This window comes from Phyllobates terribilis, unplaced genomic scaffold, assembly GCF_046119375.1.
Source record: "Phyllobates terribilis strain yellow unplaced genomic scaffold, ASM4611937v1 Scaffold_9__5_contigs__length_417890890, whole genome shotgun sequence".
NCBI classification, from domain to species: Eukaryota; Metazoa; Chordata; class Amphibia; order Anura; family Dendrobatidae; genus Phyllobates; species Phyllobates terribilis.
The window spans coordinates 392,431,404-392,457,904 of record NW_027362769.1 but is presented as its reverse complement, the minus strand read 5'-3'; the positions used below and the strand labels follow the sequence as shown (position 1 = coordinate 392,457,904).

Genomic DNA, 26,501 nt, shown 5'->3' with positions numbered 1-26,501 from the left:
CTAGCTTTTGAGGATCTTTAGGTCTACTCCACTTTGTCAGTCAGGTCCTAAGAGAACTCTTGACTGAGAACAGGTGTGGCAGTAATCAGGCCTGTGTGTGGCTAGGGAAATTGTACTCAGCTTCCTAAAGATGTGATAAACCACAGTTAATTTATTTTTTAACCCCTTTAAAGCCTGGAATCGCGATCCACCCATGGCTGTTAACCAGTTAAACGCCGCTGTCAACCTCTGACAGCGGCATTTATAACAGCACCGCGCCGGAAGCGGGGCCCTAGCCCCGCCCATCAGTGACCCCGTCACGAGATCGTGGGTCACTGGTGGGTGGGCATGGCAACCCGGGGTCTGCAGCAGACCCCTGTGGTTGTCATGTCTCGCTAGCTATGAGCGCCACTTGGTGGTCGGCGCTCATAGCACAGGAGCATTTCTCCTGCATACAGGCGATCTGCTCATCGCTTGTATGCAGTAGAAGCAATCAGACAACTGCTGCTTCTAGTCTCCTCTGGAGACTATAGAAGCAAGCAGAAAGTGTAAAAAAAATGATTTTAAAAATATATAAAAAAATATATATATATAAACGTTTAAATCACCCCCCTTTCGCCCCATTCAAAATAAAATAAAAAAAATTCCCACATACACATATTTGGTATCGCCGCGTTCAGAATCGCCCGATCTATCAATATAAAAAAATAATTAATCCGATCAGTAAACGGCGTAACGAGAAAAAAATTCTAAAAGCCAGAATTACGTTTTTTTGGTCGTCGCAACACTGCAATAAAATGCAATAACGGGCGATAAAAACATCAGATCTACCCCAAAATGGTATCAATAAAAACGTCAGCTCGGTGCGCAAAAAATAAGCCCTCACCCAGCCCCAGATCCAGAAAAATGGAGACGCTACGGGTCTCAGAAAATGGCATTTTTTTAATTTTTTTTAGCAAACTTTGGAATTTTTTTTCACCACTTAAATAAAAAAGAACCCCTACATGTTTGGTGTCTACGACCTCGTAATGACCTGGAGAATAATAATGGCAGCTCAGATTTAGCATTCAGTGAACGTGGTTAAAAAAAAAAAAAAAAAAAACATCTGTGGTATTGCACTTTCTTTGCTATTTCACCGCACTTGGAATTTTCGTCCCGTTTTCCATTACACGATATGGTAAAACCAGTGATGGTGTTTAAAAGTACAACTCGTCCCGCAAAAAATAAGCCCTCACATGGCCATATTGACCAAAAAAATAAAAAAGCTATGGCTCTGGGAAGAAGGGGAGCAAAAAACAAAAACGGAAAATCCCAGGGTCCTTAAGGTATTAAGGGGGCAATCACTCTATCACACCACTGTAAGTGATATACTACAGCAGTGACGTCTCCTCTCTCCTGATATACTGCAGTGACGTCTCCTCACGTCTTTCCTCCGGCTGCACCGGAACCTTTCTGACGCTTTTTTGGTCTGTTTTCTGGGAATTGACGCACAAGCCCCGCCTCCTCGTCCTCCCATTGGCTAAATCTCCCTCTGCTCACCGCACTCCGCCCTTAGTAACCAAGCAGCCACCTAGCAACCAGCGCCCGTGCGGCCGCATACACCGCTTTCACATTGCGCGTCGCCGGGCAGTGACGTCACCGTCCGCCGGCTCCCTCCAAGCACAAGCATGTGTCCCTCCCTCCAGCCTGGGCGGCCTGGTTTCCGGTTTCCGGCCAGTGTTGCAGGGGCTGGTGAAGCGGAGGGAGGAAAGGATGGTCCTGATTAAGGAATTGTGAGTGCTCCCTGCCCGCGGCACCGGCCTCGTCATGTGGGGACCCCCTTGAAGTGACTGTTTGGGGGTCTTGGGGGCTGCTCCGTGGCGGAGGGGTTGCTGTCAGGAGAGGCCTGGGGGCTTCTGACAGATGGGAGGGGGCTGTGGCAGGAGCTGCCAGTGGGGGCTCTACTAAGGTGGCAGGGCATGCTGGGGTTTGTGGTTCTACAATATGGCGGCATCCTCAGGTTTGGTGACCGCAGGAAGCTTCTGACTGTCTCTGTTTTTTCTCTTCCAGCCGCGTCTACCTGCCCATCTCAGTGGAGGAGGTAAGTGCGACACTTCCCCTTTAAATCCTGCTTTACGGCTGCTGCAATGCTGGTCACCTGATTGGACTGAAGAGCGCACTGACCAATGAGGAGACCCCGGAGGTTGCCCCACTGTCGGTAACGTGTGGTTTCTCCCTCCAGTACCAGGTCGGGCAGCTGTTCTCGGTGGCGGAGGCGAGTAAGGACAACACCGGGGGAGGGGAAGGCATCGAGGTGCTGAAGAACGAGCCGTATGAGCGCGACGGGGAGAAGGGGCAGTACACGCACAAGATCTACCACCTGCAGAGGTGAGGGGGGCGCCGCCGTTATCAATAGCAACCAACAGCAGTGACGCTCAGGGGGCCGGGTCTGGTCCTAATATGCAATAATTAGAAAGAGGCAGGAAATGGCGGCGTCACCGGGGGTCATTGTCCGGTTATCCGGCGGCTCCAGGAGTTGGGCGCCGGCCCTTTAATGATGGTTAGATGTAGTGCTGTGCGGTGTCTTTTGCCTCCAGTAAGGTCCCCAGCTTCGTGAAGATGATCGCCCCTGAGGGATCGCTGGTGTTCCACGAGAAAGCCTGGAACGCGTATCCGTACTGCCGCACCAGTGAGTGTCACCGCCACCATAATAATAGTGATAGCAATGTACTGTGACACGTAATGATGGCGTCTCTCTTCTCCCCCCTCCCCGGCTGCAACCTGACATCAGTCGTCACTGTGAGTATAAACAGCTGATCATGTGTGCGCCCCCCGCTGTCCCGTGCCCCCTCCCCCGCTGTCCCCTACACTTCCCGCACTCTCTCGTGTCCTTCTACCTTCTCTCACTCTCTTCCCTCTCACCTCTGCTTCTCTGATCTTTCCCCCTCCGGGCTCTCTTTCCCTTTCCCCCTCCGGGCTCTCTTTCCCTTTCCCCCTTCCGGGCTCTCTTTCCCTTTCCCCTTTCCCCCTTCCGGGCTCTCTTTCCCTTTCCCCCTTCCGGGCTCTCTTTCCCTTTCCCCTTTCCCCCTTCCGGGCTCTCTTTCCCTTTCCCCTTTCCCCCTTCCGGGCTCTCTTTCCCTTTCCCTTTCCCCCTTCCGGGCTCTCTTTCCCTTTCCCTTTCCCCCTTCCGGGCTCTCTTTCCCTTTCCCCCTTCCGGGCTCTCTTTCCCTTTCCCCCTTCCGGGCTCTCTTTCCCTTTCCCTTTCCCCCTTCCGGGCTCTCTTTCCCTTTCCCTTTCCCCCTTCCGGGCTCTCTTTCCCTTTCCCCCTTCCGGGCTCTCTTTCCCTTTCCCCCTTCCGGGCTCTCTTTCCCTTTCCCCCTTCCGGGCTCTCTTTCCCTTTCCCCCTTCCGGGCTCTCTTTCCCTTTCCCCCTTCCGGGCTCTCTTTCCCTTTCCCCCTTCCGGGCTCTCTTTCCCTTTCCCCCTTCCGGGCTCTCTTTCCCTTTCCCCCTTCCGGGCTCTCTTTCCCTTTCCCCCTTCCGGGCTCTCTTTCCCTTTCCCCCTTCCGGGCTCTCTTTCCCTTTCCCCCTTCCGGGCTCTCTTTCCCTTTCCCCCTTCCGGGCTCTCTTTCCCTTTCCCCCTTCCGGACTCTCTTTCCCTTTCCCCCTTCCGGACTCTCTTTCCCTTTCCCCCTTCCCCCTTCCGGGCTCTCTTTCCCTTTCCCCTTTCCCCCTTCCGGGCTCTCTTTCCCTTTCCCTTTCCCCCTTCCGGGCTCTCTTTCCCTTTCCCTTTCCCCCTTCCGGGCTCTCTTTCCCTTTCCCTTTCCCCCTTCCGGGCTCTCTTTCCCTTTCCCCCTTCCGGGCTCTCTTTCCCTTTCCCTCTTCCGGGCTCTCTTTCCCTTTCCCTTTCCCTCTTCCGGGCTCTCTTTCCCTTTCCCTTTCCCCCTTCCGGGCTCTCTTTCCCTTTCCCTTTCCCTCTTCCGGGCTCTCTTTCCCTTTCCCTTTCCCCCTTCCGGGCTCTCTTTCCCTTTCCCTTTCCCCCTTCCGGGCTCTCTTTCCCTTTCCCTTTCCCCCTTCCGGGCTCTCTTTCCCTTTCCCCCTTCCGGGCTCTCTTTCCCTTTCCCTTTCCCCCTTCCGGGCTCTCTTTCCCTTTCCCCCTTCCGGGCTCTCTTTCCCTTTCCCTTTCCCCCTTCCGGGCTCTCTTTCCCTTTCCCTTTCCCCCTTCCGGGCTCTCTTTCCCTTTCCCTTTCCCCCTTCCGGGCTCTCTTTCCCTTTCCCTTTCCCCCTTCCGGGCTCTCTTTCCCTTTCCCTTTCCCCCTTCCGGGCTCTCTTTCCCTTTCCCTTTCCCCCTTCCGGGCTCTCTTTCCCTTTCCCTTTCCCCCTTCCGGGCTCTCTTTCCCTTTCCCTTTCCCCCTTCCGGGCTCTCTTTCCCTTTCCCTTTCCCCCTTCCGGGCTCTCTTTCCCTTTCCCCCTTCCGGGCTCTCTTTCCCTTTCCCTTTCCCCCTTCCGGGCTCTCTTTCCCTTTCCCCCTTCCGGGCTCTCTTTCCCTTTCCCCCTTCCGGGCTCTCTTTCCCTTTCCCCCTTCCGGGCTCTCTTTCCCTTTCCCCCTTCCGGGCTCTCTTTCCCTTTCCCCCTTCCGGGCTCTCTTTCCCTTTCCCCCTTCCGGGCTCTCTTTCCCTTTCCCCCTTCCGGGCTCTCTTTCCCTTTCCCCCTTCCGGGCTCTCTTTCCCTTTCCCCCTTCCGGGCTCTCTTTCCCTTTCCCCCTTCCGGGCTCTCTTTCCCTTTCCCCCTTCCGGGCTCTCTTTCCCTTTCCCCCTTCCGGGCTCTCTTTCCCTTTCCCCCTTCCGGGCTCTCTTTCCCTTTCCCCCTTCCGGGCTCTCTTTCCCTTTCCCCCTTCCGGGCTCTCTTTCCCTTTCCCCCTTCCGGGCTCTCTTTCCCTTTCCCCCTTCCGGGCTCTCTTTCCCTTTCCCCCTTCCGGGCTCTCTTTCCCTTTCCCCCTTCCGGGCTCTCTTTCCCTTTCCCCCTTCCGGGCTCTCTTTCCCTTTCCCTTTCCCCCTTCCGGGCTCTCTTTCCCTTTCCCTTTCCCCCTTCCGGGCTCTCTTTCCCTTTCCCTTTCCCCCTTCCGGGCTCTCTTTCCCTTTCCCTTTCCCCCTTCCGGGCTCTCTTTCCCTTTCCCTTTCCCCCTTCCGGGCTCTCTTTCCCTTTCCCCTTTCCGGGCTCTCTTTCCCTTTCCCTTTCCGGGCTCTCTTTCCCTTTCCCTTTCCCCCTTCCGGGCTCTCTTTCCCTTTCCCCCTTCCGGGCTCCCTTTCCCTTTCCCCCTTCCGGGCTCCCTTTCCCTTTCCCCCTTCCGGGCTCCCTTTCCCTTTCCCCCTTCCGGGCTCTCTTTCCCTTTCCCTTTCCCCCTTCCGGGCTCTTTCCCTTTCCCTTTCCCCCTTCCGGGCTCTCTTTCCCTTTCCCTTTCCCTTTCCCCCTTCCGGGCTCTCTTTCCCTTTCCCTTTCCCTTTCCCCCTTCCGGGCTCTCTTTCCCTTTCCCTTTCCCCCTTCCGGGCTCTCTTTCCCTTTCCCTTTCCCTTTCCCCCTTCCGGGCTCTCTTTCCCTTTCCCCCTTCCGGGCTCTCTTTCCCTTTCCCTTTCCCCCTTCCGGGCTCTCTTTCCCTTTCCCCCTTCCGGGCTCTCTTTCCCTTTCCCCCTTCCGGGCTCTCTTTCCCTTTCCCCCTTCCGGGCTCTCTTTCCCTTTCCCCCTTCCGGGCTCTCTTTCCCTTTCCCCCTTCCGGGCTCTCTTTCCCTTTCCCCCTTCCGGGCTCTCTTTCCCTTTCCCTTTCCCCCTTCCGGGCTCTCTTTCCCTTTCCCTTTCCCCCTTCCGGGCTCTCTTTCCCTTTCCCTTTCCCCCTTCCGGGCTCTCTTTCCCTTTCCCTTTCCCCCTTCCGGGCTCTCTTTCCCTTTCCCTTTCCCCCTTCCGGGCTCTCTTTCCCTTTCCCTTTCCCCCTTCCGGGCTCTCTTTCCCTTTCCCTTTCCCCCTTCCGGGCTCTCTTTCCCTTTCCCTTTCCCCCTTCCGGGCTCTCTTTCCCTTTCCCTTTCCCCCTTCCGGGCTCTCTTTCCCTTTCCCTTTCCCCCTTCCGGGCTCTCTTTCCCTTTCCCTTTCCCCCTTCCGGGCTCTCTTTCCCTTTCCCTTTCCCCCTTCCGGGCTCTCTTTCCCTTTCCCCCTTCCGGGCTCTCTTTCCCTTTCCCCCTTCCGGGCTCTCTTTCCCTTTCCCCCTTCCGGGCTCTCTTTCCCTTTCCCTTTCCCCCTTCCGGGCTCTCTTTCCCTTTCCCTTTCCCCCTTCCGGGCTCTCTTTCCCTTTCCCTTTCCCCCTTCCGGGCTCTCTTTCCCTTTCCCTTTCCCCCTTCCGGGCTCCCTTTCCCTTTCCCCCTTCCGGGCTCTCTTTCCCTTTCCCTTTCCCCCTTCCGGGCTCTCTTTCCCTTTCCCCCTTCCGGGCTCTCTTTCCCTTTCCCCCTTCCGGGCTCTCTTTCCCTTTCCCCCTTCCGGGCTCTCTTTCCCTTTCCCCCTTCCGGGCTCTCTTTCCCTTTCCCCCTTCCGGGCTCTCTTTCCCTTTCCCCCTTCCGGGCTCTCTTTCCCTTTCCCCCTTCCGGGCTCTCTTTCCCTTTCCCCCTTCCGGGCTCTCTTTCCCTTTCCCCCTTCCGGGCTCTCTTTCCCTTTCCCTTTCCCCCTTCCGGGCTCTCTTTCCCTTTCCCCCTTCCGGGCTCTCTTTCCCTTTCCCTTTCCCTTTCCCCCTTCCGGGCTCTCTTTCCCTTTACCTTTCCCCCTCCTCTTCAGCGTTTTGGGCAGGATGTAGCTGTCTGACCATATTGGCTGTCATGCTGCTGTGTTGTGTCATGTAGCTTCTCCTCCCTCTCTCTGCTCCTCCTGGCAGTCAGTCACTGTGCGAGCCCCCTCCCGTCTCTCTCTGTGGTGACATGATGGATCTCTACCTGTGAGATCGTATGATACCGATGATCATTGTACATCAGGGCCGTGTCAGACAGCGGAGCCCCCTCTCCCACCTGTACAGGATCGGGGCTATTTTGCATTTTATAAACATGTTGGGGGTTGTAGTACAATGGTGACGTCTATGACCTGAGTAGATGTGGTGATTTCGCTCGCAGGATGGGGAACTCATCCTACAGTTATTTTTGCTGCAGTGATGGTCTCTCACGCTCTTTCGCTCTCTCCCCTCTGCTTACCTTTACTCCCGCCTACACTTGCTCTCCCCTTTGCCTCCCTTTTTTCCTACGCTCGCTTGTTCGGTCTGTCTCTCTGCCCGCCCGCGCTCGCTCGTTAGCTCTCCCCTCTGCCTCCCTGCCTGCCCGCCTCCGCTCGTTCGCTCACTCCTCTGTCTCCTTGTTTACTCTCCCCTCTGCCTACCTGCCTGCACTCATTCGCTCTCCTTTTTTCCCTGCGCTTGCTTTCTCTTGCTCTCTCTCCGGTCTGCCTCCCTTCCTGCCCTCGTGCTCTCTCTCTCCTGTCTGCCTCCCTTCCCTCCCCCGGGCTCTCTCTCGTCTGCCTGCCTCCCTTCCTGCCCTCGTGCTCTCTCTCTCCTGCTTGCCTCCCTTCCTGCCCTCGTGCTCTCTCTCTCCTGTCTGCCTCCCTTCCTGCCCTCGTGCTCTCTCTCTCCTGTCTGCCTCCCTTCCTGCCCTCGTGCTCTCTCTCTCCTGTCTGTCTCCCTTCCTGCCCTCGTGCTCTCTCTCTCCTGTCTGCCTCCCTTCCCTCCCCCGGGCTCTCTCTCTCCTGCTTGCCTCCCTTCCTGCCCTCGCGCTCTCTCTCTCCTGCTTGCCTCCCTTCCCGCCCTCGCGCGCTCTCTGCCGCCTGCCTGCCTCCCTTCCCGCCCTCGCGCGCTCTCTGCCGCCTGCCTGCCTCCCCTCCCGCCCTCATTTTCTTCCTGTGTGTTACCAATGATCATTGTACATCAGGGCGGTCTCAGACAGCAGACCCCTTCCTTCCCTTCCCCACCTGTACAGGATCGGGGTTATTTTGCCTTTGATAAACATATTGGGGGTTGTAGTACAATGGTGCCGCCTGTGACCCGAGTAGATGTGGTGATTTCGCTGGTCCTCCGGTTGCTTTGGTCGCAGTGATGGACGTTGCGGTCGTTTTCTGGGCCGGTCCCATCACTTCCCCTTTTAGCAGCAGCGTTTCCCTCTCGCCCTGTGTACTGACGTGGTTGTGTCAGCAGGTGGCGCTGTTCCATAGAGGTCTATGCAGAGTCCTGGCTGCTTTATGCGTTTTTTAATCCTGACTTTTCTCGCAGAACGAATACATGAAAGACGACTTCTTCATCAAAATCGAGACTTGGCATAAACCTGATTTTGGAAGCCTGGAAAATGTGAGTCTTCCCTCCCCCATCCCCCATATGCAGGTTTGTGGCCCCTGAACCGTCACCATCCTTCAGCCCCTGATTCTCAGACCTTCCCGTCTCCTTCAGGTCCATGGACTGGACGCCGAGACCTGGAAGGAGGTGGAGGTCGTACCTATCGACATTGCAGACCGCTCCGAGATCTCCGAAGACGTGAGTGCAATGACTGCTGCAGCCGTGGGTGCGGTGACTGCTGCAGCCGTGGGTGCGGTGACTGCTGCAGCCGTGGGTGCGGTGACTGCTGCAGCCGTGGGTGCGGTGACTGCTGCAGCCGTGGGTGCGGTGACTGCTGCAGCCGTGGGTGCGGTGACTGCGGCAGCCGTGGGTGCGGTGACTGCGGCAGCCGTGGGTGCGGTGACTGCGGCAGCCGTGGGTGCGGTGACTGCGGCAGCCGTGTGTGCGGTGACTGCTGCCGCCGTGTGTGCGGTGACTGCTGCCGCCGTGTGTGCGGTGACTGCTGCCGCCGTGTGTGCGGTGACTGCTGCCGCCGTGTGTGCGGTGACTGCTGCCGCCGTGTGTGCGGTGACTGCTGCCGCCGTGTGTGCGGTGACTGCTGCCGCCGTGGGTGCGGTGACTGCTGCCGCCGTGGGTGCGGTGACTGCTGCCGCCGTGTGTGCGGTGACTGCTGCCGCCGTGTGTGCGGTGACTGCTGCCGCCGTGTGTGCGGTGACTGCTGCCGCCGTGTGTGCGGTGACTGCTGCCGCTGTGTTTCCTCCTGACATGGGACTGCACATTTACCCAGGTCTAATTGTGTCTCAACAGGACTATAAGCCAGAAGAGGATCCTGCTACGTACAGGTCGGAGAAAACTGGGAGAGGTCCCCTAAATAAGGACTGGATGGTACGAGCCTTTTGGCTTTCTTAAAGGGGCAGTACAGTTCCCTCATGTAGCCGAGCTCATCCTGAGCCTCCTGGTTCACGAATGCAGTGTGCTAATCCTCTTCTTTGTTCTTGGATGTAGAAAGAAGTGTTGAACAACCCGTCGTGCCCTCACATGTGTGCCTACAAGCTGGTCACCGTCAAGTTCCGGTGGTGGGGTCTTCAGGGCAGAATGGAGAAATTTATCCACAAGGTGAACACTCCCTTTAAGGACTTTACAGAATCCCTGCTGCATTGCATTGTGGGAGATTTTTGATGTAGGGTACCCTACTTTAAAGTGTAAAACTCCCACAATGCACTCCTCTTCTGGACAAGAAGAGCTGAGATGTTAGGGATTTCTGGCCTAAGAGCGAACAGTAAGTCAGCAGAAGCTTGAATGCAGCTCTGGATATTGGGGGAAGTAAAAAACGTATATATTTTATGTCCTAGACAGGTGTAAACCCTGCACCTCCCCACCAGTTATTATACACAGAGCTGCTAACGGGAAGGCAGCAGAAGCTTGAATGCAGCTCTGGCTGTGACAAGGATGTAATGCACTGGTATCCAGAGCTGCATTCAAGCTTCTGCTGCCTTCTTCCCGTTAGCTCTCGCTCTCAGAAACAAATAACTATATATTTTTTTTATTCTTCTTCTAGCAAGAGAAGCGCCTCTTCACAAACTTTCACCGCCAGCTCTTCTGCTCGCTGGACAGGTGGGTTCACCTGAACATGGACGACATCCGTCGGATGGAAGACGAGACACAGCGAGAACTCGACGAGGTGAGTTTTTGGGGTCGGTTATAGGGGCCGCTCTTTATTTCTAGGGCTGACGCACACTTTCTTATCTCCTGACAGATGAGGCAAAAAGGACAAGTCAGAGGAATGTCCGCTAAAGATGAATAAAGCCCCTGGGGTCCTCAGAAGGAACTGGTAAGAAAAGGGTTAACTCATCAGTGCAGTGCAGTACCGGCTGCGACCACTGGGTGCGCTTTGTAATGTCGCCATCTACAGGCAGAATAGGGAATTACATCTTTTTTTTTTCTCAGATTACTCTGGGGCGGAGTCTGGACCATCTTCCTCTCATTGGCTGATCTGCTCAGGGGGCGTGTCTGAACGTAGCAATGGCTGGAGAGGCGGATCTGCTGAGCCCTCCCCTGCGGACTCCTCCCCCCCCGAACCTTTCATGTTTTGACTCTCATCCATGTTTTTTGTTTTTTCCTACCTGCCCCCTACTGGCTGCCCAGGTCATTGCCAGACTCTGTTAACCTCTTCACTGCCCCAGGACTCCGCTGCCTTCTACATAACCCTTCCTTGCTGGAGGCGGAGCGAAGCCCCCCTCCCCCGCGAGGCGGAGCGAACCCCTCCCCCGCGAGGCGGAGCGAACCCCTCCCCCGCGAGGCGGAGCGAACCCCTCCCCCGCCGCCTCGATAACGGTTCTTAGAATATTCCGCCAGACTGAACAGAGCTTTATTATAAGACTACCGGTGCGTCTGCTGTCCAGCAGTGGAGTGGTTAATGCTGCCACAGTCCAGCGGCACAGGGGTTAATGTCTTTCCTTCTTCTCGTGGACTGTTCCATTTCCGGGATGGTGGGGTTGTTGTTCGGTGGTGCAGTCCGGTAAGGGAGGCCGGCGGGGCGGCACGTAAGGCGCCACTTCTCGTCTTCTGTAGGGTCCAGAGACGCAGTTTATAGAGAAGGGACCAGGAGGGGCGGTCACCGGAGCTGTAATCATAACGAAGGAGGGAGGGAGGTTTTGGGCTTTAGTAATTTTTTTTTTTTTTTTTAAAGTGATCATGTGACCGCATTTATGAAAATAATAAAAAAAAAAAATCCTGTATCTCGGCCTCGATGATCTGTGATTTACTGGATCTGCCTCAGGCCTTGGCGCCAGCTGAAGGGGGCATCGGGCGGAGGGGTATGGGGCGCGAGGGGGGGAGACGGGGCCGGCGGATATCCTTCACAACGAGGTGGAGCGGAAGAGCGACGGCGACCAGAGACAAAGCCAGGAAGACAGCGTGCACCTACAACAAGAGGAGGAGAGGGTAGAGGAGACTGCTCCAGAGCTGAAATCCCCCAGCAATCCCTGCTCTGGAGGATAATACAGGATGTAACTCGGGATCAGTAATGTAATGTATGTACACAGTGACTGCACCAGCAGAATAGTGAGTGCAGCTCTGGAGTATAATACAGGAGGTAACTCAGGATCAGTAATGTAATGTATGTACACAGTGACTGCACCAGCAGAATAGTGAGTGCAGCTCTGGAGTATAATACAGGAGGTAACTCAGGATCAGTAATGTATGTACACAGTGACTGCACCAGCAGAATAGTGAGTGCAGCTCTGGAGTATAATACAGGATGTAACTCAGGATCAGTAATGTAATATATGTACACAGTGACTGCACCAGCAGAATAGTGAGTGCAGCTCTGGGGTATAATACAGGATGTAACTCAGGATCAGTAATGTAATGTATGTACACAGTGACTGCACCAGCAGAATAGTGAGTGCTGCTCTGGAGTATAATACAGGATGTAACTCAGGATCAGTAATGTAATGTATGTACACAGTGACTGCACCAGCAGAATAGTGAGTGCAGCTCTGGAGTATAATACAGGATGTAACTCAGGATCAGTAATGTAATGTATGTACACAGTGACTGCACCAGCAGAATAGTGAGTGCAGCTCTGGGGTATAATACAGGATGTAACTCAGGATCAGTAATGTAATGTATGTACAGAGTGACTGCACCTGCAGAATAGTGAGTGCAGCTCTGGGGTATAATACAGGATGTAACTCAGGATCAGTAATGTAATGTATGTACACAGTGACTGCACCAGCAGAATAGTGAGTGCAGCTCTGGGGTATAATACAGGATGTAACTCAGGATCAGTAATGTAATGTATGTACACAGTGACTGCACCAGCAGAATAGTGAGTGCAGCTCTGGAGTATAATACAGGATGTAACTCAGGATCAGTAATGTAATGTATGTACACAGTGACTGCACCAGCAGAATAGTGAGTGCAGCTCTGGGGTATAATACAGGAGGTAACTCAGGATCAGTAATGTAATGTATGTACAGAGTGACTGCACCTGCAGAATAGTGAGTGCAGCTCTGGGGTATAATACAGGAGGTAACTCAGGATCAGTAATGTAATGTATGTACACAGTGACTGCACCAGCAGAATAGTGAGTGCAGCTCTGGAGTATAATACAGGAGGTAACTCAGGATCAGTAATGTAATGTATGTACAGAGTGACTGCACCTGCAGAATAGTGAGTGCAGCTCTGGGGTATAATACAGGATGTAACTCAGGATCAGTAATGTAATGTATGTACACAGTGACTGCACCAGCAGAATAGTGAGTGCAGCTCTGGGGTATAATACAGGATGTAACTCAGGATCAGTAATGTAATGTATGTACACAGTGACTGCACCAGCAGAATAGTGAGTGCAGCTCTGGAGTATAATACAGGAGGTAACTCAGGATCAGTAATGTAATGTATGTACAGAGTGACTGCACCTGCAGAATAGTGAGTGCAGCTCTGGGGTATAATACAGGATGTAACTCAGGATCAGTAATGTAATGTATGTACACAGTGACTGCACCAGCAGAATAGTGAGTGCAGCTCTGGGGTATAATACAGGATGTAACTCAGGATCAGTAATGTAATGTATGTACACAGTGACTGCACCAGCAGAATAGTGAGTGCAGCTCTGGAGTATAATACAGGATGTAACTCAGGATCAGTAATGTAATGTATGTACACAGTGACTGCACCAGCAGAATAGTGAGTGCTGCTCTGGAGTATAATACAGGATGTAACTCAGGATCAGTAATGTAATGTATGTACACAGTGACTGCACCAGCAGAATAGTGAGTGCAGCTCTGGAGTATAATACAGGAGGTAACTCAGGATCAGTAATGTATGTACACAGTGACTGCACCAGCAGAATAGTGAGTGCAGCTCTGGAGTATAATACAGGATGTAACTCAGGATCAGTAATGTAATGTATGTACACAGTGAGTGCAGCAGCAGAATAGTGAGTGCAGCTCTGGGGTATAATACAGGATGTAACTCAGGATCAGTAATGTAATGTATGTACACAGTGACTACACCAGCAGAATAGTGAGTGCAGCTCTGGGGTATAATACAGGAGGTAACTCAGGATCAGTAATGTATGTACACAGTGACTGCACCAGCAGAATAGTGAGTGCAGCTCTGGAGTATAATACAGGATGTAACTCAGGATCAGTAATGTAATGTATGTACACAGTGACTGCACCTGCAGAATAGTGAGTGCAGCTCTGGGGTATAATACAGGATGTAACTCAGGATCAGTAATGTAATGTATGTACACAGTGACTGCACCAGCAGAATAGTGAGTGCAGCTCTGGAGTATAATACAGGATGTAACTCAGGATCAGTAATGTAATGTATGTACACAGTGACTGCACCAGCAGAATAGTGAGTGCAGCTCTGGGGTATAATACAGGATGTAACTCAGGATCAGTAATGTAATGTATGTACACAGTGACTGCACCAGCAGAATAGTGAGTGCAGCTCTGGAGTATAATATAGGATGTAACTCAGGATCAGTAATGTAATGTATGTACACAATGACTGCCCCAGCAGAATAGTGAGTGCAGCTCTGGAGTATAATACAGGATGTAACTCAGGATCAGTAATGTAATGTATGTACACAGTGACTGCACCAGCAGAATAGTGAGTGTAGCTCTGGAGTATAATACAGGATGTAATTCAGGATCAGTAATTTAATGTATGTACACAGTGACTGCACCAGCAGAATAGTGAGTGCAGCTCTGGAGTATAATGCAGGATGTAACTCAGGATCAGTAATGTAATGTATGTACACAGCGACTGCACCAGCAGAATAGTGAGTGCAGCTCTGGAGTATAATACTGGATGTAACTCAGGATCAGTAATGTAATGTATGTACACAGTGACTGCACCAGCAGAATAGTGAGTGCAGCTCTGGAGTATAATACAGGATGTAACTCAGGATCAGTAATGTAATGTATGTACACAGTGACTGCACCAGCAGAATAGTGAGCGCAGCTCTGGAGTATAATACAGGATGTAACTCAGGATCAGTAATGTATGTACACAGTGACTGCACCAGCAGAATAGTGAGTGCAGCTCTGCAGTATAATACAGGATGTAACTCAGGATCAGTAATGTAATGTATGTACACAGTGACTGCACCAGCAGAATAGTGAGTGCTGCTCTGGAGTATAATACAGGATGTAACTCAGGATCAGTAATGTAATGTATGTACACAGTGACTGCACCAGCAGAATAGTGAGTGCAGCTCTGGAGTATAATACAGGATGTAACTCAGGATCAGTAATGTAATGTATGTACACAGTGACTGCACCAGCAGAATAGTGAGTGCTGCTCTGGAGTATAATACAGGATGTAACTCCGGATCAGTAATGTAATGTATGTACACAGTGACTGCACCAGCAGAATAGTGAGTGCAGCTCTGCAGTATAATACAGGATGTAACTCAGGATCAGTAATGTAATGTATGTACACAGTGACTGCACCAGCAGAATAGTGAGTGCAGCTCTGCAGTATAATACAGGATGTAACTCAGGATCAGTAATGTAATGTATGTACACAGTGACTGCACCAGCAGAATAGTGAGTGCAGCTCTGGAGTATAATACAGGAGGTAACTCAGGATCAGTAATGTAATGTATGTACACAGTGAGTGCAGCAGCAGAATAGTGAGTGCAGCTCTGGGGTATATAACAGGATGTAACTCAGGATCAGTAATGTAATGTATGTACACAGTGACTACACCAGCAGAATAGTGAGTGCAGCTCTGGGGTATAATATAGGATGTAACTCAGGATCAGTAATGTAATGTATGTACACAGTGACTGCACCAGCTGAATAGTGAGTGCAGCTCTGGAGTATAATACAGGAGGTAAATCAGGATCAGTAATGTAATGTATGTACACAGTGACTGCACCAGCAGAATAGTGAGTGCAGCTCTGGAGTATAATACAGGAGGTAACTCAGGATCAGTAATGTAATGTATGTACACAGTGACTGCACCAGCAGAATAGTGAGTGCAGCTCTGGAGTATAATACAGGATGTAACTCAGGATCAGTAATGTAATGTATGTACACAGTGACTGCACCAGCAGAATAGTGAGTGCAGCTCTGGAGTATAATACAGGATGTAACTCAGGATCAGTAATGTAATGTATGTACACAGTGACTGTACCAGCAGAATAGTGAGTGCAGCTCTGGAGTATAATACAGGATGTAACTCAGGATCAGTAATGTAATGTATGTACACAGTGACTGCACCAGCAGAATAGTGAGTGCAGCTCTGGAGTATAATACAGGATGTAACTCAGGATCAGTAATGTAATGTATGTACACAGTGACTGCACCAGCAGAATACTGAGTGCAGCTCTGGAGTATAATACAGGATGTAACTCAGGATCAGTAATGTAATGTATGTACACAGTGACTGCACCAGCAGAATAGTGAGGGCAGCTCTGGAGTATAATACAGGATGTAACTCAGGATCAGTAATGTAATGTATGTACACAGTGACTGCACCAGCAGAATAGTGAGTGCAGCTCTGGAGTATAATACAGGAGGTAACTCAGGATCAGTTATGTAATGTATGTACACAGTGACTGCACCAGCAGAATAGTGAGTGCAGCTCTGGAGTATAATACAGGAGGTAACTCAGGATCAGTTATGTAATGTATGTACACAGTGACTGCACCAGCAGAATAGTGAGTGCAGCTCTGGAGTATAATACAGGATGTAACTCAGGATCAGTAATGTAATGTATGTACACAGTGACTGCACCAGCAGAATAGTGAGTGCAGCTCTGGAGTATAATACAGGATGTAACTCAGGATCAGTACATGATCAGTAATGTAATGTATGTACACAGTGACTGCACCAGCAGAATAGTGAGTGCAGCTCTGGAGTATAATACAGGAGGTAACTCAGGATCAGTAATGTAATGTATGTACACAGTGACTGCACCAGCAGAATAGTGAGTGCAGCTCTGGAGTATAATACAGGATGTAACTCAGGATCAGTAATGTAATGTATGTACACAGTGACTGCACCAGCAGAATAGTGAGTGCAGCTCTGGAGTATAATACAGGATGTAACTCAGGATCAGTACATGATCAGTAATGTAATGTATGTACACAGTGACTGCACCAGCAGAATAGTGAGTGCAGCTCTGGAGTATAATACAGGAGGTAACTCAGGATCAGTAATGTAATGTATGTACACAGTGACTGCACCAGCAGAATAGTGAGTGCAGCTCTGGAGTATAATACAGGATGTAACTCAGGATCAGTAATGTAATGTATGTACACAGTGACTGCACCAGCAGAATAGTGAGTGCAGCTCTGGAGTATAATACAGGATGTAACTCAGGATCAGTAATGTAATGTATGTACACAGTGACTGCACCAGCAGAATAGTGAGTGCAGCTCTGGAGTATAATACAGGATGTAACTCAGGATCAGTAATGTAATGTATGTACACAGTGACTGCACCAGCAGAATAGTGAGAGCAGCTCTGGAGTATAATACAGGATGTAACTCAGGATCAGTAATGTAATGTATGTACACAGTGACTGCACCAGCAGAATAGTGAGAGCAGCTCTGGAGTATAATACAGGATGTAACTCAGGATCAGTAATGTAATGTATGTACACAGTGACTGCACCAGCAGAATAGTGAGTGCAGCTCTGGAGTATAATACAGGATGTAACTCAGGATCAGTAATGTAATGTATGTACACAGTGACCGCCCCAGCAGAATAGTGAGTGCAGCTCTGGAGTATAATACAGGAGGTAACTCAGGATCAGTAATGTAATGTATGTATACAGTGACCGCACCAGCAGAATAGTGAGTGCAGCTCTGGAGTATAATACAGGATGAAACTCAGGATCAGTAATGTAATGTATGTACACAGTGACTGCACCAGCAGAATAGTGAGTGCAGCTCTGGGGTATAATACAGGATGTAACTCAGGATCAGTAATGTAATGTATGTACACAGTGACTGCACCAGCAGAATAGTGAGTGCAGCTCTGGAGTATAATACAGGATGTAACTCAGGATCAGTAATGTAATGTATGTACACAGTGACTGTACCAGCAGAATAGTGAGTGCAGCTCTGGAGTATAATACAGGATGTAACTCAGGATCAGTAATGTAATGTATGTACACAGTGACTGCACCAGCAGAATAGTGAGTGCAGCTCTGGAGTATAATACAGGATGTAACTCAGGATCAGTAATGTAATGTATGTACACAGTGACTGCACCAGCAGAATAGTGAGAGCAGCTCTGGAGTATAATACAGGATGTAACTCAGGATCAGTAATGTAATGTATGTATACAGTGACCGCACCAGCAGAATAGTGAGTGCAGCTCTGGGGTATAATACAGGATGTAACTCAGGATCAGTAATGTAATGTATGTACACAGTGACTGCACCAGCAGAATAGTGAGTGCAGCTCAGGAGTATAATACAGGAGGTAACTCAGGATCAGTAATGTATGTACACAGTGACTGCACCAGCAGAATAGTGAGAGCAGCTCTGGAGTATAATACAGGATGTAACTCAGGATCAGTAATGTAATGTATGTATACAGTGACCGCACCAGCAGAATAGTGAGTGCAGCTCTGGGGTATAATACAGGATGTAACTCAGGATCAGTAATGTAATGTATGTACACAGTGACTGTACCAGCAGAATAGTGAGTGCAGCTCTGGAGTATAATACAGGATGTAACTCAGGATCAGTAATGTAATGTATGTACACAGTGACTGCACCAGCAGAATAGTGAGTGCAGCTCTGGAGTATAATACAGGATGTAACTCAGGATCAGTAATGTAATGTATGTACACAGTGACTGCACCAGCAGAATAGTGAGAGCAGCTCTGGAGTATAATACAGGATGTAACTCAGGATCAGTAATGTAATGTATGTATACAGTGACCGCACCAGCAGAATAGTGAGTGCAGCTCTGGGGTATAATACAGGATGTAACTCAGGATCAGTAATGTAATGTATGTACACAGTGACTGCACCAGCAGAATAGTGAGTGCAGCTCAGGAGTATAATACAGGAGGTAACTCAGGATCAGTAATGTATGTACACAGTGACTGCACCAGCAGAATAGTGAGTGCAGCTCTGGAGTATAATACAGGATATAACTCAGGATCAGTAATGTAATGTATGTACACAGTGACTGCACCAGCAGAATAGTGAGTGCAGCTCTGGAGTATAATACAGGATGTAACTCAGGCTCAGTAATGTAATGTATGTACACAGTGACTGCACCAGCAGAATAGTGAGCGCAGCTCTGGAGTATAATACAGGATGTAACTCAGGCTCAGTAATGTAATGTATGTACACAGTGACTGCACCAGCTGAATAGTGAGTGCAGCTCTGGAGTATAATACAGGAGGTAACTCAGGATCAGTAATGTAATGTATGTACACAGTGACTGCACCAGCAGAATAGTGAGCGCAGCTCTGGAGTATAATACAGGATGTAACTCAGGCTCAGTAATGTAATGTATGTACACAGTGACTGCACCAGCAGAATAGTGAGTGCAGCTCTGGGGTATAATACAGGATGTAACTCAGGATCAGTAATGTAATGTATGTACACAGTGACTGCACCAGCAGAATAGTGAGTGCAGCTCTGGAGTATAATACAGGATGTAACTCAGGATCAGTAATGTAATGTATGTACACAGTGACTGCACCAGCAGAATAGTGAGTGCAGCTCTGGAGTATAATACAGGATGTAACTCAGGATCAGTAATGTAATGTATGTACACAGTGACTGCACCAGCAGAATAGTGAGTGCAGCTCTGGATTATAATACAGGATGTAACTCAGGATCAGTAATGTAATGTATGTACACAGTGACTGCACCAGCAGAATAGTGAGTGCAGCTCTGGAGTATAATACAGGATGCAACTCAGGATCAGTAATGTAATGTATGTACACAGTGACTGTACCAGCAGAATAGTGAGTGCAGCTCTGGAGTATAATACAGGATGTAACTCGGGATCAGTAATGTATGTACACAGTGACTGCACCAGCAGAATAGTGAGTGCAGCTCTGGAGTATAATACAGGATGTGACTCTGGATCAGTAATGTAATGTATGTACACAGTGACTGCACCAGCAGAATAGTGACTGCAGCTCTGGAGTATAATACAGGATGTAACTCAGGATCAGTAATGTAATGTATATACACAGTGACTGCACCAGCAGAATAGTGAGTGCAGCTCTGGAGTATAATACAGGATGTAACTCAGCATCAGTAATGTAATGTATGTACACAGTGACTGCACCAGCAGAATAGTGAGTGCAGCTCTGGAGTATAATACAGGAGGTAACTCAGGATCAGTAATGTAATGTATGTACACAGTCACTGCACCAGCAGAATAGTGAGTGCAGCTCTGGAGTATAATACAGGATGTAACTCAGGATCAGTAATGTAATGTATATACACAGTGACTGCACCAGCAGAATAGTGAGTGCAGCTCTGGAGTATAATACAGGATGTAACTCAGCATCAGTAATGTAATGTATGTACACAGTGACTGCACCAGCAGAATAGTGAGTGCAGCTCTGGAGTATAATACAGGATGTAACTCCGGATCAGTAATGTAATGTATGTACACAGTGACTGCACCAGCAGAATAGTGAGTGCAGCTCTGGAGTATAATACAGGAGGTAACTCAGGATCAGTAATGTAATGTATATACACAGTGACTGCACCAGCAGAATAGTGAGTGCAGCTCTGGAGTATAATACAGGATGTAACTCAGCATCAGTAATGTAATGTATGTACACAGTGACTGCACCAGCAGAATAGTGAGTGCAGCTCTGGAGTATAATACAGGATGTAACTCAGCATCAGTAATGTAATGTATGTACACAGTGACTGCACCAGCAGAATAGTGAGTGCAGCTCTGGAGTATAATACAGGATGTAACTCAGGATCAGTAATGTAATGTATGTACACAGTGACTGCACCAGCAGAATAGTGACTGCAGCTCTGGAGTATAATACAGGATGTAACTCAGGATCAGTAATGTAATGTATATACACAGTGACTGCACAAGCAGAATAGTGAGTGCAGCTCTGGAGTATAATACAGGAGGTAACTCAGGATCAGTAATGTAATGTATGTACACAGTCACTGCACCAGCAGAATAGTGAGTGCAGCTCTGGAGTATAATACAGGATGTAACTCAGGATCAGTAATGTAATGTATGTACACAGTGACTGCACCAGCAGAATAGTGAGTGCAGCTCTGGAGTATAATACAGGAGGTAACTCAGGATCAGTAATGTAATGTATGTACACAGTAACTGCACCAGCAGAATAGTGAGTGCAGCTCTGGAGTATAATACAGGATGTAACTCAGGATCAGTAATGTAATGTATGTACACAGTGACTGCACCAGCAGAATAGTGAGTGCAGCTCTGGAGTATAATACAGGAGGTAACTCAGGATCAGTATTGTAATGTATGTACACAGTGACTGCACCAGCAGAATAGTGAGTGCAGCTCTGGGGTATAATACAGGAGGTAACTCAGGATCAGTATTGTAATGTATGTACACAGTGACTACACCAGCAGAATAGTGAGTGCAGCTCTGGAGTATAATACAGGATGTAACTCAGGATCAGTAATGTAATGTATGTACACAGTGGCTGCACCAGCAGAATAGTGAGTGCAGCTCTGGAGTATAATACAGGATGTAACTCAGGATCAGTATTGTAATGTATGTACACAGTGACTGCACCATCAGAATAGTGAGTGCAGCTCTGGAGTATAATACAGGATGTAACTCAGGATCAGTAATGTAATGTATGTACACAGTGTCTGCACCAGCAGAATAGTGAGTGCAGCTCTGGAGTATAATACAGGATGTAACTCCGGATCAGTAATGTATGTACACAGTGACTGCACCAGCAGAATAGTGAGTGCAGCTCTGGAGTATAATACAGGATGTAACTCAGGATCAGTAATGTAATGTATGTACACAGTGACTGCACCATCAGAATAGTGAGTGCAGCTCTGGGGTATAATGTAGGATGTAACACAGGATCAGTAATGTAATGTATGTACACAGTGACTGCACCAGCAGAATAGTGAGTGCAGCTCTGGGGTATAATACAGGATGTAACTCAGGATCAGTAATGTAATGTATGTACTCAGTGACTGCACCAGCAGAAGAGTGAGTGCAGCTCTGCAGTATAATACAGGATGTAACTCAGGATCAGTAATGTAATGTATGTACACAGTGACTGCACCAGCAGAATAGTGAGTGCAGCTCTGGGGTATAATACAGAATGTAACTCAGGATCAGTAATGTAATGTATGTACACAGTGACTGCACCAGCAGAATAGTGAGTGCAGCTCTGGGGTATAATACAGGATGTAACTCAGGATCAGTAATGTAATGTAATGTATGTACACAGTGACTGCACCAGCAGAAGAGTGAGTGCAGCTCTGCAGTATAATACAGAATGTAACTCAGGATCAGTAATGTAATGTATGTACACAGTGACTGCACCAGCAGAATAGTGAGTGCAGCTCTGGAGTATAATACAGGATGTAACTCAGGATCAGTAATGTAATGTATGTACTCAGTGACTGCACCAGTAGAAGAGTGAGTGCAGCTCTGCAGTATAATACAGGATGTAACTCAGGATCAGTAATATAATGTATGTACACAGTGACTGCACCAGCAGAATAGTGAGTGCAGCTCTGGAGTATAATACAGAAGGTAACTCAGGATCAGTAATGTATGTACACAGTGACTGCACCAGCAGAATAGTGAGTGCAGCTCTGGAGTATAATACAGGATGTAACTCAGGATCAGTAATGTAATGTATGTACACAGTGACTGCACCAGCAGAGTAGTGAGTGCAGCTCTGGAGTATAATACAGAAGGTAACTCAGGATCAGTAATGTAATGTATGTACACAGTGACTGCACCATCAGAATAGTGAGTGCAGCTCTGCAGTATAATACAGGATGTAACTCAGGATCAGTAATGTAATGTATGTACACAGTGACTGCACCAGCAGAATAGTGAGTGCAGCTCTGGGGTATAATACAGAATGTAACTCAGGATCAGTAATGTAATGTATGTACACAGTGACTGCACCAGCAGAATAGTGAGTGCAGCTCTGGGGTATAATACAGGATGTAACTCAGGATCAGTAATGTAATGTATGTACACAGTGACTGCACCAGCAGAATAGTGAGTGCAGCTCTGGGGTATAATACAGGATGTATTTCAGGATCAGTAATGTATGTACACAGTGACTGCACCAGCAGAATAGTGAGTGCAGCTCTGGAGTATAATACAGAAGGTAACTCAGGATCAGTAATGTATGTACACAGTGACTGCACCAGCAGAATAGTGAGTGCAGCTCTGGAGTATAATACAGGATGTAACTCAGGATCAGTAATGTAATGTATGTACACAGTGACTGCACCAGCAGAATAGTGAGTGCAGCTCTGGGGTATAATACAGGATGTAACTCAGGATCAGTAATGTATGTACACAGTGACTGCACCAGCAGAATAGTGAGTGCAGCACTGGGGTATAATACAGAATGTAACTCAGGATCAGTAATGTAATGTATGTACACAGTGACTGCACCAGCAGAATAGTGAGTGCAGCTCTGGAGTATAATACAGGAGGTAGCTCAGGATCAGTAATGTAATGTATGTACACAGTGACTGCACCAGCAGAATAGTGAGTGCAGCTCTGGAGTATAATACAGGAGGTAACTCAGGATCAGTAATGTAATGTATGTACACAGTGACTGCACCAGCAGAATGGTGACTGCAGCTCTGGAGTATATTACAAGATGTAACTCAGGATCAGTAATGTAATGTATGTACACAGTGACTGCACCAGCAGAATAGTGAGTGCAGCTCTGGAGTATAATACAGGATGTAACTCAGGATCAGTAATGTAATGTATGTACACAGTGACTGCACCAGCAGAATAGTGAGTGCAGCTCTGGAGTATAATACAGGATGTAACTCAGGATCAGTAATGTAATGTATGTACTCAGTGACTGCTCCAGCAGAATAGTGAGTGCAGCTCAGGAGTATAATACAGGAGGTAACTCAGGATCAGTAATGTATGTACACAGTGACTGCACCAGCAGAATAGTGAGTGCAGCTCTGGAGTATAATACAGGATATAACTCAGGATCAGTAATGTAATGTATGTACACAGTGACTGCACCAGCAGAATAGTGAGTGCAGCTCTGGAGTATAATACAGGAGGTAACTCAGGATCAGTAATGTATGTACACAGTGACTGCACCAGCAGAATAGTGAGTGCAGCTCTGGAGTATAATACAGGATGTAACTCCGGATCAGTAATGTAATGTATGTACACAGTGACTGCACCAGCAGAATAGTGAGTGCAGCTCTGGAGTATAATACAGGAGGTAACTCAGGATCAGTAATGTAATGTATGTACTCAGTGACTGCTCCAGCAGAATAGTGAGTGCAGCTCAGGAGTATAATACAGGAGGTAACTCAGGATCAGTAATGTATGTACACAGTGACTGCACCAGCAGAATAGTGAGTGCAGCTCTGGAGTATAATACAGGATATAACTCAGGATCAGTAATGTAATGTATGTACACAGTGACTGCACCAGCAGAATAGTGAGTGCAGCTCTGGAGTATAATACAGGAGGTAACTCAGGATCACTAATGTAATATATGTACTCAGTGACTGCACCAGCAGAATAGTGAGTGCAGCTCTGGAGTATAATACAGGATGTAACTCAGGATCAGTAATGTAATGTATGTACACAGTGACTGCACCAGCAGAATAGTGAGTGCAGCTCTGGAGTATAATACAGGATGTAACTCAGGATCAGTAATGTAATGTATGTGCACAGTGACTCCACCAGCAGAATAGTGTATGCAGCTCTGGAGTATAATACAGGATGTAACTCAGGATCAGTAATGTAATGTATGTACACAGTGACTGCACCAGCAGAATAGTGAGTGCAGCTCTGGAGTATAATACAGGATGTAACTCAGGATCAGTAATGTAATGTATGTACACAGTGACTGCACCAGCAGAATAGTGAGTGCAGCTCTGGAGTATAATACAGGATGTAACTCAGGATCAGTAATGTAATGTATGTACACAGTGACTGCACCAGCAGAATAGTGAGTGCAGCTCTGGAGTATAATACAGGATGTAACTCAGGATCAGTAATGTAATGTATGTACACAGTGACTGCACCAGCAGAATAGTGAGTGCAGCTCTGGAGTATAATACAGGATGCAACTCAGGATCAGTAATGTAATGTATGTACACAGTGACTGTACCAGCAGAATAGTGAGTGCAGCTCTGGAGTATAATACAGGATGTAACTCGGGATCAGTAATGTAATGTATGTACACAGTGACTGCACCAGCAGAATAGTGAGTGCAGCTCTGGAGTATAATACAGGATGTAACTCTGGATCAGTAATGTAATGTATGTACACAGTGACTGCACCAGCAGAATAGTGACTGCAGCTCTGGAGTATAATACAGGATGTAACTCAGGATCAGTAATGTAATGTATATACACAGTGACTGCACCAGCAGAATAGTGAGTGCAGCTCTGGAGTATAATACAGGATGTAACTCAGGATCAGTAATGTAATGTATGTACACAGTGACTGCACCAGCAGAATAGTGAGTGCAGCTCTGGAGTATAATACAGGATGTAACTCAGGATCAGTAATGTAATGTATGTACACAGTGACTGCACCAGCAGAATAGTGAGTGCAGCTCTGGAGTATAATACAGGATGTAACTCAGGATCAGTAATGTAATGTAATGTATGTACACAGTGACTGCACCAGCAGAATAGTGAGTGCAGCTCTGGAGTATAATACAGGATGTAACTCAGGATCAGTAATGTAATGTATGTACACAGTGACTGTACCAGCAGAATAGTGAGTGCAGCTCTGGAGTATAATACAGGATGTAACTCAGGATCAGTAATGTAATGTATGTACACAGTGACTGTACCAGCAGAATAGTGAGTGCAGCTCTGGAGTATAATACAGGATGTAACTCGGGATCAGTAATGTATGTACACAGTGACTGCACCAGCAGAATAGTGAGTGCAGCTCTGGAGTATAATACAGGATGTAACTCTGGATCAGTAATGTAATGTATGTACACAGTGACTGCACCAGCAGAATAGTGACTGCAGCTCTGGAGTATAATACAGGATGTAACTCAGGATCAGTAATGTAATGTATATACACAGTGACTGCACCAGCAGAATAGTGAGTGCAGCTCTGGAGTATAATACAGGATGTAACTCAGCATCAGTAATGTAATGTATGTACACAGTGACTGCACCAGCAGAATAGTGAGTGCAGCTCTGGAGTATAATACAGGAGGTAACTCAGGATCAGTAATGTAATGTATGTACACAGTCACTGCACCAGCAGAATAGTGAGTGCAGCTCTGGAGTATAATACAGGATGTAACTCAGGATCAGTAATGTAATGTATGTACACAGTGACTGCACCAGCAGAATAGTGAGTGCAGCTCTGGAGGATAACACAGGATGTAACTCAGGATCAGTAATGTAATGTATGTACACAGTGACTGCACCAGCAGAATAGTGAGTGCAGCTCTGGAGTATAATACAGGAGGTAACTCAGGATCAGTAATGTAATGTATGTACACAGTGACTGCACCAGCAGAATAGTGAGTGCAGTTCTGGAGTATAATACAGGAGGTAACTCAGGATCAGTAATGTAATGTATGTACACAGTGACTGCACCAGCAGAATAGTGAGTGCAGCTCTGGAGTATAATACAGGATGTAACTCAGGATCAGTAATGTAATGTATGTACACAGTAACTGCACCAGCAGAATAGTGAGTGCAGCTCTGGAGTATAATACAGGATGTAACTCAGGATCAGTAATGTAATGTATGTACACAGTGACTGCTCCAGCAGAATAGTGAGTGCAGCTCTGGAGTATAATACAGGAGGTATCTCAGGATCAGTAATGTAATGTATGTACACAGTGACTGCACCAGCAGAATAGTGAGTGCAGCTCTGGAGTATAATACAGGAGGTAACTCAGGATCAGTAATGTAATGTATGTACACAGTGACTGCTCCAGCAGAATAGTGAGTGCAGCTCTGGAGTATAATACAGGAGGTATCTCAGGATCAGTAATG

General features: G+C 48.3%; 2 protein-coding genes across 2 annotated transcripts in view; one reads left to right on the top strand and one right to left on the bottom strand.

The window, feature by feature from the left end:
• The first annotated feature begins 1,593 nt into the window (after positions 1–1,593).
• On the top strand, positions 1,594–11,003 carry LOC141162531 (phosphatidylinositol transfer protein beta isoform-like). Its single transcript, XM_073648728.1, has 13 exons — positions 1,594–1,751; positions 2,029–2,059; positions 2,201–2,346; positions 2,556–2,648; positions 2,733–2,757; positions 8,240–8,314; positions 8,414–8,497; positions 9,107–9,184; positions 9,305–9,415; positions 9,858–9,980; positions 10,056–10,130; positions 10,247–10,548; positions 10,599–11,003. The coding sequence occupies exons 1-11, from the start codon at positions 1,732–1,734 to the stop codon at positions 10,101–10,103; spliced, it is 834 nt and encodes a 277-aa protein (XP_073504829.1). The 5' UTR covers positions 1,594–1,731; the 3' UTR covers positions 10,104–10,130; positions 10,247–10,548; positions 10,599–11,003.
• Positions 10,652–26,501, bottom strand: part of LOC141162530 (large neutral amino acids transporter small subunit 4-like) — a 134,748-nt gene continuing 118,898 nt past the window's right edge. Inside the window, exon 14 of the mRNA XM_073648727.1 lies at positions 10,652–11,221. Within this exon, the coding sequence (XP_073504828.1) occupies positions 11,075–11,221 (147 nt within the window). The 3' untranslated portion in view covers positions 10,652–11,074. The remainder of the gene's footprint in view (positions 11,222–26,501) is intronic.